Source organism: Macrotis lagotis, chromosome 3, assembly GCF_037893015.1.
Source record: "Macrotis lagotis isolate mMagLag1 chromosome 3, bilby.v1.9.chrom.fasta, whole genome shotgun sequence".
Lineage (NCBI taxonomy): Eukaryota > Metazoa > Chordata > Mammalia > Peramelemorphia > Peramelidae > Macrotis > Macrotis lagotis.
In genome coordinates, this window is record NC_133660.1 from 251444819 (window position 1) to 251457884 (window position 13066).

Consider the following 13066-nt stretch of genomic DNA (forward strand, 5'->3'; position numbering starts at 1 on the left):
TTTCAGGCAAGAAAAGAGATTTACAAGTGGGGATCAACTTGGTTCAAAAGGTAGGAGGAAGCAGAGACAGAGTTCAAACTCAGGACCTCTGAGTTTCCAAAGCAGGGCACCGCTGCCCACTTCATTATAGTTACGAATGAATGGAGTCAGTGTATAAGGCTCCTCTCTGGGGAATAAGCAGATTGACCATATTCTCCTTTTTGCCCCTTTGCTCAATTTTCCCATGAATGCCATAATCAGAATGATTCAAACTTGGTGGATCCATGTCAAACCTTCTGTCTCTTTATTTCACTTGGGGATTTTTTTAATTCCCATTTTTCATGGTCATGATGTCAATTCAATTCAACAAACATTTATTAAGCTCCCAGTGTGCAAGGGAGCATGAAGACAAAAACTATTATCTTACCTTAGTAAGCATATGCTTAGATAGGTATAATATGAGAGAGGGAAGGCAAGGAGACAAAGGAGAAATAAAGGAGGCAGGGAGTGATATCCTGAGACAGAGAGAAGGGGAGAGGAAAAAAGGGAGGAGAAGGAAAAGGAGGGAAGGGGAGGGGAAAAAGAAAAGAGACAGAGATATAGTGTCAGAGACATAGGAGAAAGGGAGAGAAAAAGGGAAAAAAGAAGGGAGGCAAAAGAGAGACATGGGGGGAGAGAGAGAGAGAGAGAGAGAGAGAGAGAGAGAGAGAACAGGTACACAACATTTTAGGAGATTGGGGAAAGGGAAAGGAGACGAGGGAGAAATAATATAAAGTGCTCCAAGAGTAGAGCACTATTTCCAAGAGGAAATGACACCTGAGCAAAACCTAAGAAGAGAGAAAAGAATTCCCAAAGGCCAGGAGGATGCATTGCAAACCTGAGGAACTGCTCCTGCAAAGGCCTAAAGGTGGGAGATGGCAAAAGGAGATGAGGAGATAACTAGATAATCCAGTTCTGCCAGAATGTGGAAAGCCTGGAGGCTAATAAACCGAAACTAGACAGAAAAGGTAAATTTCTAAACCAAACTGTAGAGAGATTTAAATCCCAGGCTAAGAAAATTGTATTTTATCCTAGAACAATGAGGAATTGGGGCAGGATTTTGAAGAAAGGGATGAATAGATCTGAGCCTCTGGAAGCTTGGATTAGCAAGGGGATAGATAGGAAAGTAGAGATATCAATGAGGAAGTTATGAAAGCAGGCTGGGGGGGGAGTGGGGGGAGGCCCACCCCCCACCCCCACCCTGGCCTGGAATGCTCTGAGAAGCTTTGCTTGTTTCCCTGGCTTCCTCTTAAAGGTTCAGCTTCAATCCCAACTCTTGCAGGAGTAATTTCCAGGTCCCCTCAGTTGCTAATGCCTTCTTTCAGATTGCCACTCTCTACTCTAGTTACTTCTATGCTGTCATCTCTTAAGACTGTGATCTTCAGGGTGGCTATGTGGTGCAGTGTATAAAGCACTGGCCCTGGAGCCAGGAGTACCTGGGTTCAAATCTGGTCTTAGACACTTAATAATTACCTAGCTGTGTGACCTTGGGCAAGCCACTTAACCCTATTTTTTTGCAAAAAACTAAAAAAAAAAAAATAGACTGTGAGCTTCATGAGGGAAGGGATGGCTCTTTGTGTAGCTTTTTGTTTGTTTTGTTTATAGCCTTTCTTTGTATCCCCAACACTATCCAAAATGTAGTAATCATATATTAAATGCTTTCTTGACTCATTGATAGTAGAAAGGGATCAGGGCCTGTCATATAAGAGGAAAGAGATGTTCCATGAAGCTTCTTTGAGTCCCAGCAATGGCCCACCACTCCATTCCTGGGGTTACACAGCTGGTATAATGATCAGAAATAAGATTAGAACCCTAGACTTTCCTGATTCTGGATATTTCATTGTTGCCCCCTCTAATAGATTGTAAACTCCCCCAAATTGGATGATGTTTCTTATTCCCTCCCATCCCACCCCACCTCAGTGCTTCATACAAAGTAAATGCTCAATGGGTAATTGGTGATTGACTAAACAAAACCTCAAGATTTCTCTGTGGCTTAGTTTATCTAAAGGCCTCCACAGTCCTTCCAGTTTGCAATATATGATCTTATAATCCAAATCTTAGAAATATTTGTAAGGCTAAAAAGTTTCCAAAAGTTTTTATAAGACTAAGGACCATATTACGCGATAAACTATATGGACAAAAAAAAAAAGTTGAGAAAACAATTATGGAATGTTAGAATTAGAAAGGGGCACAGTGGATAGAATGCCAAGCTTAGAGTGAAGAAGACTCATCTTCAAGTCTTCAAATCTGGCCTCAGACACTTACTGGCTGTGTTGACCCTGGGCAAGTCACTTAACTTGGTTTACCTCAGTTTCCTCATCTGTAAAATGAACTAGTAGAAGAAATGACCAACTGTTCTAGGATCTTTGCCAAGAAAACTTCATATGGGATCATGAAGAGTCAGAAACAAATCAACAACAATAATAATGGTTAGAAAAGATCTCAGGGATCTTGTTTAATCTCCTCATTTGACCAATGAAGAAAGCATGACCCAGACAAGGAAGGTACCTTACTCAGTCATACAAATGCACAAGATGTCCACCAAGCCAGGAAGAGAACAAGAAGTCTTGCTTTCATTCTGGCTTGCAGCTTCCAAGATGGATCTGGCAGCCAGACCCTCAGCAATCCTTTGCAATCATTACTCTGCAATGATTTCTTGAAAGGCCCCTGGTTTCATTTCCCTACTATCTGGTGCCAGTCAGAAATGCAATAGGCCACTTGTGATGTGTGACTATTTCCTTATCCTGTTGGATAATTTATTAATGGTTTGTTTGTTTAAGTTCCGGCCACAAAGACCAGGATTATTTGAATGCTGTACCTTGAAAAACCTAACACCATATTTCATCGACTAGCACAATAGCAAGGCACTGTCAGGGACTGTTCAATTAGAGGAACAATTCTTTCAAATTGAGAGTTGGTTATGTTGTAACCATTTCCCACTTGTGTCTTCGTTTTTCAAAAAGAATTATATTTTAGTTATCTACTTAGAGTCTTATGAGTCATAGAATTGTACTTTTCAGTGATTTTCTTCTATGCTAAAGCTCGGTAATTCTCAGATTACTTTGCTTTTTCTCTGTTCCTCTTTGAACCATGAACCTTAAAAATGGTCAAATAAAATAACGAATAAAAAATGCTCCTCAAACCTTCAAAGAATGTAAGTTTCTAGAGGACAGAGATAGTTCAGAATTTTTTTTTGTCCTTGTACCATCAACCCCTTTCTCCCTACCCCCAAGCATACACAATGCCTAGCTCAGAGTAGGTACTAAATAAACTGAATTATTGAATCTAAGATTAAAGTGTTATATAAATATCAGTTATTATTATCAATCCAAATGAAAACATATTCTCTTGGTTCCAATGTCTGTGATTGACACTGATTGTACCTTACATATTTCAGTGAACTTGTCAGAACCAGAAAAAATTAAGATAGTTATTTTGTACTCATGAAATCAAACACTTTAAATATATCCTAAGCTATTAATACAAAAAGGGAATGCATTGTTTAAAACAAAATTCAGCAGCTGATTAGGAAATTATGAGTATCCACATGACCAAATGGAAAGAGGAATGAAATGGGAACTATAAGTCTTAAAGTTGGAAAAGACCTCAGAGGTCACCAAGTCCCAATCCATGACTGAACAAGAATCCCATTGTCAACACACACCTGAAGTGGTTATGCAGTCTTCATTTGAAGGCACCGAGAAACTGAGAGCTTTACCTAGTAAGCCAACCCATTCTACATTTCTTTTTTCAGTTAGTCTCTTAAAATTAAGCCTAAATTTGCCTTCATTGGAGTGTTCCCTCCAAGTAAAATAATGTCCATTCTGGATCTAGTATTCACCTCACTCTATTATCATCTGGATTCACACTGGATCCAGCTCACCTCACTGTATTATCATCCAGCAGTAAAATATTTTCAACAATATTTCCAGAATCATAAATAATTTCCAGAATAACAAAATCCTCTGATTTGGGGATTCTTAACTGAGCATTGGTGTACTTAATGTTGGGTTTGTTTGTTTTTTAATTTTGATGATTATTTCAATATGGATGGGTTGTTGTTGTTTGTAATCCTATTTATTCTATTCTATTCATTTAAAAACAATTTTTAGAATAATATTTTTAGAATTTGTCCATCATCTTCACTAGACTGTCCCAAAAAGAATTCATGACACCACAAATGGTCAAGACTTCAAGCTCTTTTGGTACTCCTAGAATGGAGTTCATCTGGGGTTTAGTGACTTGAACTCATCATTGATAGTATTTCTAGTTATATTAGATATGCAGCTCCTTTTTGTTCTGTCTTAATCTAAATTTCACTCTTTGAAAGGCAAAACAGAGTCAAAGGAAGAATATCACCACCTCTCTCTTGCTACATCATGAAAACCAATTCAAGCAATATTCTTCTCTGTCTAGTCTTTGATCCTTTCTATAAATTATCATAGTTGTTCCTAGTTTTTCTTCAATCTCAACTCAGCCTGACAACATTCTCATAGATTCACACCATTACTTTTTAATTCATCCTCTATTACCTGACCCTCCTTCTAATCTCTTCAATTGTTTCCATGAGGGACATTCCATGAAAGAACAAGGAAATAAACAAGAAAGGTATATAAAAAAGAAATAAATAATATACATATTACTTAAGTCCTTTTCAGTCCTACACCTTTACTCAATTATGATAAAGTTCAGAATAAACTTCAAGGAAAGAGAAACAAACAAGGACAAAGCAAAAGGAAATTTTTTGGGGGGAATAGACCCAGTAAAAGCAAATTGCTAAAAATAAGAAGTTGGGAGAGAGGAGAGGAAAAGTTTTTAACTACTAGCTTAATGGAGCAGAGAAAGAGATGGGTCAAAAAAAAAGAGTAATAACAAAATAAAATTAAGAATTGAACAATTTACATAAGTACAAAGGTCTTATGACAGATCAAGCAAACAGGAGAGAAAGGAGGAGAGTGTGGGAATAGACTAGTGTCAAAACAATATGAATAATGCTAATTATAAGCATACTGCCCTAAAGGGAAAAATATTTTTTAAAATCTAAATAAAAGTCACAAAGCTGAGAGAGATACCTTTAAAATGTAAATGGATTAAATAATTCAATAAAATAAAATTCAGTGATAGACAAAACTCAATAAGCTCCTATTCTGTTTTATGACTCTTTCCATAAAACAGACACATAGAACACAATCATGTTCTCTGCTAATGCAAAGATAGAATCCATAATATCATTAGAGATAAACAGGGAAAATACATTATGCTTAAAGGAAGCACAAATTATAGACTACTATAACACTAAACTTATGGGTACCAAATGATGTAGCATCTAAATTCATAAAGAAAAAGTTAACTGAATTGAAAAAAAAGATATGGCATTATGGTAATTGTAGGACCCTTTAATATTCTTGTTTTACAACTAGAAAAAATTCAACAACAAATTATATAATTTCTATTTGAAAGATTTCTTCTGCATTAGAACACTAATGAATATACATATTGCCTAAATCCTTCTCATCCCTCAAGTCCTCTAGCTCCTTTTCCCCACCAAGTTTCTCCCACCAACCCAGAAATTTAATGAACAGAAGGTTCAGATCCAAATCTCAGCAGATACTAATCAGATATGCTTCTTTAGATATCATTTCATATCTTAACCTCAGCTGCCACATCTGTAAAATGGGGATAATCTCACTTGTATTATCTATCCTTACTAGAGTAGTATAAGAAAAAGTGCTTTGCAAATTGCAGAGCAATATAGAAATGTCTTGATATATTATTCATATATAGGTGAAAAGTTCTTCTAAATAAGGTGTCTTCTATGTGTATGTTAATATTGTACAATATTTTGTGACAAATATAATTATATGGATAACTTTGTTCCAATATACTCTCAGAACTAATGTTCTATGAGATGTAAATCGGGAAGCTATAGGCATCTCTAAATCTCATGGAAAATGTCTTGCACAGAATCCAAGAAGAAGTATTTCCTTTAGATAGTAAAGTTCTCCAAATGTTCCTATCCAAAGACAGAACTAATTTTAGGGAAAACTAATTCACTGTATTGGTAAAAAATGTTCCTACCATTGTATATCCAATAACATAGGCAGTCCATTGAGTTAGCTACATTGACTTTCTTCTCTTCTTTCATTGCATTCTCTACCTTAGTTATCAGATCTATTCCCATAGGTTCAATCATCATCTCAGCACAAATGACTCCAAGTCTTCATTTGTCTTTTGTAATCCAATATCCTAATCTCCAATGGACAATGGATCTGTCACAGTCTCAAACTCAACAATTCCTAAACTTCCCTACAAACTTTATAATTTCTGATAAGATGTGCATCCTCCCAGAAACCCAGGTATGCAGTCTTGGAGGCAGTTTATTCTCTTTTCTTTCCCCTTCCAAATCCAATTATTTGCAAAGACTTGTCAATCTTATCTTCCCAACATCTCTTGAAACTGTCCTCTTTACTCCATTCACGCTACCTTCATCATCCCTCTGGAACCCATTGCCTCCTAACAGGTCCACTGCCTCCAGTCTCTATCCTCTCTAATCAATTTTCCACAGTGCCAAAATAATCAAGGTCTGACCACATCACTTTATTTGTTCAAAAATTTTCAGAGGGTAGGATATGTTAAAAAAAAAAAATCTTCCTAAGTCAGGCATTTAAGGTTCCCAGACAATTTGGTTCCTAACTTTCCAGTCTTATTCCAAAATACTGTCCTTTAAGAACTCTGTTTTCTAGAAATGGCTATTTGTTAGATTCAACACTGCATCTTTTAGCTCCAGGCCTTCCCCAATTTCTAGATCATGAATCTCATCTCTATTTCTCAGAATCCTTATGTTTTTTCAAGATTTAATTCAGGGACTACCTGCTATATTAATTCAGCCTTCCTCATTTCCTCCCCTAGCTATTAGTGGTCTTTCTCTCCTAAGATTATCATGTATTTACTTATATGAGTACATGTTATATTCTCTGACAAAGTGTATTTTCCCTAAATACTGTTTTTTTGTCTTGGTACCCCCAGGGCCTAAAACTGAGCCTGGAAATAGTAGGCACTTTAAATGTTGATTGATTAGTTGACTGATCGTTGATTGGTTGACTGATTGTGAGACAGAAGGTATTTTCTTCAGTTTGTCCTAGTCCCATTCCCCCTCCCCAATCTCCAAACTCCCAGGAGGTGCTAGTGGAGAATTACCAAGATACAGGGATGGCAAAATAAAGATGCATTGAAAGGAAGAACTATCCTCCCTCTTGGATCACCTTGGTAACCCTTAACAAGTGATGCCATCTTTCTAGAATTCTCTTCTCTATAAGGGGGCTGGGCCAAATGACTTTTAAATTTCCTTCCAACTCTATATCTATGTTATGTTGTATCTCCTAGTGATATAGAAGCTTCTTGAGGGTCATCTCTATGTCCATGGATTTGTGTCCCCCATCAACTCATATAAGGTGACCAATAAAGACTGACTGAATGAATGAATACATACAAGAAAAGTTAAACAACACATATAAGACACTTGTTGTTAAAGGCCAAATAGTACAGATGCTCAGTAATCATTTCAGAAATCAGGAAGATTCCAGAAGGGCACTCTGGGGCTGTGCTGGTCAAGCCTTCCAGAAGGAGTTGTAGCTTTGGCTGATCCTAAAACATAAATAAAATAGGGCAGAAAGTGATTATAAATCTAAGTGATTGGATCTCCTCCAACCCTACCTCCCAATTTCATCCCCCACCCTCTTTGACGGCAAATGCCATTTCAGCAAGGCAGAATGCCAATTGTAATTCAACCCAGATGTGTATAGAAAGACAATGCTTAATGACAGATGTGTAACATTGTGCAAGCCTCTCAGACCCCAGGTTTTGTAATTTTTCCATACTGCAATTTTCTGATGTATCCAAAGCAAACCCCCTCCAAAAATTCAGTTTGATATATTTAATGAAAAAAATACACATTCAAGTAATGAGTTGCTAGAACACACACACACACACACACACACACACACACACACACACACACACATACACACACACACAAACACAGGATCAGATGGAAGAGGAAAACTAAAACAAGACCTTCAAACAGCTGTCTGCCTCCAAATGGCAGAATCTGTGACTCAAGGAGGAGCAGAAGGCTAACTGAGAGGTACTCCTTTAGACCCCAATATTTGGATTCTAGAGGAAAGAGGCTTCTTTTTTCTACTGCAAGTAGGTGTTCCCAGACCAGTACCACTTAAGAGAACTTACAACTGGCTTTTCAAGAAGCTTACTGAAGAATTATTGAAGGATTTGGTAATTTCACAAACATTAATAGTAGTTGTTCAGTCATATCTGTCTCTTCATCTGTGATTTCCTTGGTAAAGATACTGGAATGCCATTTCCTTCTCCAGATCATTTTACAGATGTGGAAACTGAGATAGAGTCAAGTCACTTGCCTAGGATCATACAACTAGTAAGTCTCTGAGGCTTGATTCGAACTCAGGAAGATGAAAATTTCTGACTCCAGACCCAGTACTCTTCTCCACTGTGCCTCCCTAACTGCATTCACAAATATCAAGAGTAAGTAAGGTAATGAGACAGAATACTCAATATGCCTTAACCTGAATATTTTATCTTTTTTTTAAAAAAAGTTTATGAAAGGATAGTAGAGAAAAGGAATATTCACCCCAGGCAATATGAAAATATTCCACATGGATAATCTGTAGTTAACATTTTGCTGTAAGACCAAAGTGTTTTTCTCTGGGGTTGCTAGCCTGTTGAAAACAATCCAAACAATACTTTTCTTCTCTACTCAGCAAAACAATTATTCTTAGTGAAATTTAGCCAACGTGCACACCCATAACCTATCTTGCTTTAAGTCTTACTCATTTTATTCTACTTTAGTTATGTTTAAAGCCCTACAGATAAGATGAGGACCTCTTTTGAAAAGAAACCCTTTAGGGATATTTATTATGATCAATTTTAAACATTGCAGCATTGAACCAGGGAGCTCTAGGTTTGCAATTACAGGACTTGGATTTCTATTGCATGATTGTCATTTGTTTGCTATGGGACCTACCTTGAGCAAATCACTCAGTTTGTGGTCCTCATTTTTATAATCTGCAAACTGGAGTATGGGGGATTGGGCTTGTCAGAAGAAACCCTGGATGTGAGATAGAAAACAAAGACCACAGATTCCCTATCTGTGAATAGGAGGAATGCCAGACATCCCCCGCCCCCCCACACACACACATGAAAAACTTGGTCCCCAGGGCAGTCCACTTTATCTTTATTTTTATTTCTTTAGGTTTTTGCAAGGCAATGGGGTCAAGTGGCTTGCCCAAGGCCACACAGCTAGGTCATTATTAAGTGTCTGAGTCCAGATTTGAACTCAGGTACTCCTGAAACCAGGGCCAGTGCTCTATTCACTGCACCACCTAGCCTCCCAACAGTCCACTTTAAATGAATGCAATTTAGCCAAACTGGGGGTGAGGGGAGGAGAGAGAACCTATTTTAGGAGGAGTCCATCCTACTCCCTCCCCCCATAGTATGGCCAACAACCTCTTCTTCCTCTCCAATCTCAAAAATCCCAGGAGTTAGTGGAGAAATACAAGATACAAGGATGGCAAAATATTCATTGAAAGAAAAGACTACCCCCTCCCCCACACACACACACACACTGGCTCTAGTCACTCTAACCCTAGTTATAGTTTGGTTGACAATAGTCATGATTTTAATAGCACCAGGGAGAGCTCCCAATGAAATTATTTCATTGGTCATTAGAGAATCCAGTCTTTTTATCTTCAGTTGCTCAGATCTCCTTTAATTGGCTTTGTCCTTAGTCATGGCCCTTCTGCACTAGAAAAGGTTAAGTCATCATCACTAAGAAAAGACTGCTGCATCCTTATGCAATAAAGGATTCTTTGAATTGGAAGCTAATGCTAATCTTCTAGGAACTTTAATAGTGGAGTTGGAAGTTGGGTTCCTCAATAAGTTTAACAGACAGGTTCCTTAGGAGGTTTAAGTTTCTTCTTTTCTAATCATTAAGAAACAGCTCTCATTATGACCTCAGTTCAACTCCTGTCTCAGATGCTTATTAGCTAAGTGATCATTATCTGCCTCAGTTTCCTTATCTGTAAAATGAGGAAGATATAATTATAGCACTAACTTCCCTGGATTGTTCTGAGGATCAAATGAGATAAAATTTGTAAAGTGCTATAGAAATTCTAGATATTTATTCACATAGACCAGGAATTCTTAACTTTTAATGTGTTCTGTATCACTCTGGCAATTTAGTGAAGACTAGATAGCTCAGAATAATATAAATATATATATATATATATATATATATTTAAATACTTAATGTAAAAATCCATTGGATTATAAAGACAACCAATTACATTGAAATATTGTTATCCATTTTCTTAAATTCATGGGCTTCCATTTAAGAACTCTTGATTTAGGCTAAAGTCAATCACACAACAAAACATTTATTAAATGCTTCCTATGTACCAAACACTGAGGTAGGCACTGAAAATAGAAATGAAATAAACCCTGGCCTCAAGAAACTTCCATTCCATTGGAGGAGATAATAAGATACTGAATAAGGGTGAAAGCAGTGTGAGTGAAAGGGACAAATAGAAGAAATTCTGTGCCAACCAAATTCATAAAGATTTGGCAAATGAATGAAAACATGAGGTGAGGGAGAGTGAAAAATCAAGGATGATTCCAGATTGCAGGCCTGAGTTACTATAATATGTGATACATTCAATAAATATGAAAGTTCAGAAGAGAGTTCAGGTTTGAGAGAGAGATGAGTTCCACTTTGTACATGTTGAGCTATCTGCTGGGCCTTCGGTTGGAAATGCCCAAAAGGTAGTGATGCAGACCTAGAGATCAGGAGACATACATAAATCATCTGTATAAAGATGGCACCTGAGCCCATAGGAATCTTCCTCTGATACCTCTTGGGCCATGAAAGTGACTTTCTAGATCAATAAAATAGAGCAAGACCTCTAGCTTACACCAAGCTGGAGGGCTCATAATAGCCTGTGTCACCCTTAGAAGACTAGCCTATTCATACTCACTTCGGCAGCACATATACTAAAATTGTGCAAGAATGACATCAAATATTCCATATTTTTGTGGTAATGTAAAAATAAATGTAAAACAGAAAACCAGCCTAGACAAGTCCATAGAGGCCAGTCTATCAAAAGTTTAGTTAACAAGTAATAACTTTTTCTGGCCAGAGATACTTATAGATGTTGATTAGCATTGGTGGAAGGAATACTCAAGTTGATGAAACAACAGTTCATCTCAAGTAAAGTCCCACCTGTGTTGCTTCAGTATCAAATTCTAGGGAAAAAGCCAGTCTGATTTTGTTGTTCAATTTCAAAGTTAATTTTTTTTTAGGTTTTTTTTGCAAGGCAACGGGGTTAAGTGGCTTGCCCAAGGCCACACAGCTAGGTAATTATTAACTGTCTGAGACCAGATTTGAACCCAGGTACTCCTGACTCCAGGGCCGATGCTTTATCCACTATGCCACCTAGCTGCCCCGCTCAAAGTTAATTTTCACATGGTATTCCAAAGATTCTTCCATTGGCATAAACAAATTATTTCAATTTTTTTATTTTTGTCCCACTGAGGCTCCAAATGAAAGCTTAACCAGCTCCACTTCTGACTTGGGGGAGTTCTCCCCTCCTTTGACAGCCTGATGACCCATCTCTCTCTGGGTTGGAATGGGTCTCACTATATTAAGAGTTGGCCTTAGGGCAGACACGCTACTAGATTAGCAAATTGTAGCTCAGGACTCCCAAGCCTCAAACCTCCCAAGTTGTAGGAATTACAGACAGGTACTACCATATGCAGCAAATTATTGCCATTTTTAAAATTTATTTTTTTAACTGGTGTGTCAATTTGATTTTTGTAAAGTACTTAAACAATCAAAAACTGTCTAACTCAGCTTTGTTCTGTGAAGGATTGCAATAGTCTCATTTCAATAATTCACAAATACATGTAGAGCTAAATAAAACACTTTCCTTCCAGCAACTCCATGAGGCAAAGTCTTAGAAATAATGTTATATTCGTTTTACGGACAAGGAAACTAAGACTCAGAGAGGTTTCATGTGGTCACAAAGCTAACATCAGAGAGAATATCTCAAACTCAGTCTTTTTTAACAGCCCAGAATGTGGGGATTAAATGAGATGTTTGTAAAACAAGTCACAACCTTGCACATTTGTTCCTTACTTGTATCAAACTGCCTTTTCCACAATGCTTCAGCTACACTGAAAACCAGATCTCAAGGTCTGAAGCCAGATCCTACACCAGGGATAAGATACACTCTAGCAAAATGGAACAAAGAAACTCAGGGAAAAACATCCTTGAGGAGGAAAAACAAGTTAGGGTCTGGAAGTTGTAGTAATCATGCTGTTTTACAGTTGGCACCAACTGTGGCCAAAAACAGACAAAATGTACCAGTCTATTTCCCTCACTGAAGAGGAGCTTCAAAATGGTGTCAATTGAAGCTTATGGTCAGTGTTTCTAAGCTGACCCTTTGTTGCAGGGCTTCATCCTGAGGACAAAAGGGTGAAGGAAATAAGCATTTTCTCACTAGATCCTCACAACCACCCTAGGAGTTAGGAGCCTTTACAGATGAGGAAACTGAGGCAACCAGGGATGAGGTGACGTGTTCAAGGTCACATGACTAGTCTTAGAAGCCAGTTTTGACTTTGGGTCTTCCAATTCCAGGTTCCAAACTCTTTGTTGCATCGTCTTGCTGCCCTGATGAAAACCCTGCATATCAGACCAGGGCAGACTCGGGTAACCGGGTGATCTGAATGATCTTCTCGGAGAACTTGGGTTCCTCAATTGTGTGTTCTTGCAGGGGAAAGGATGTCCTTCAAAGGAGAAGTCTTCCTGTCAATCACCAGGTTGATGGTGAACCCATCAACATCTCAATAACTAGCCCTTCCCTGTTCTCTCAGGCATGACCCTTGAGTTCACTCTTGACATTTCCACATCTGTCAGGTCTGAATGACTCTTCCTCACACAATGTTATTATCTGTTGGCCTC

At 37.9% G+C, this 13066-nt stretch overlaps 1 protein-coding gene across 2 annotated transcripts in view; it reads right to left on the reverse strand.

Moving 5' to 3' along the window:
* Positions 1-7515: 7515 nt before the first annotated feature.
* The window catches only part of CCDC34 (coiled-coil domain containing 34), a 33676-nt gene continuing 28125 nt past the window's right edge, over positions 7516-13066 (reverse strand). For both annotated transcript variants that reach the window (XM_074230405.1, XM_074230404.1), the window contains 2 exons: positions 9074-9157; positions 7516-7662 (listed from right to left, as the gene is read on the reverse strand). In XM_074230405.1, coding sequence (XP_074086506.1) covers positions 9108-9157 — 50 coding nt within the window. In that variant the 3' untranslated portion in view covers positions 7516-7662; positions 9074-9107. The remainder of the gene's footprint in view (positions 7663-9073; positions 9158-13066) is intronic.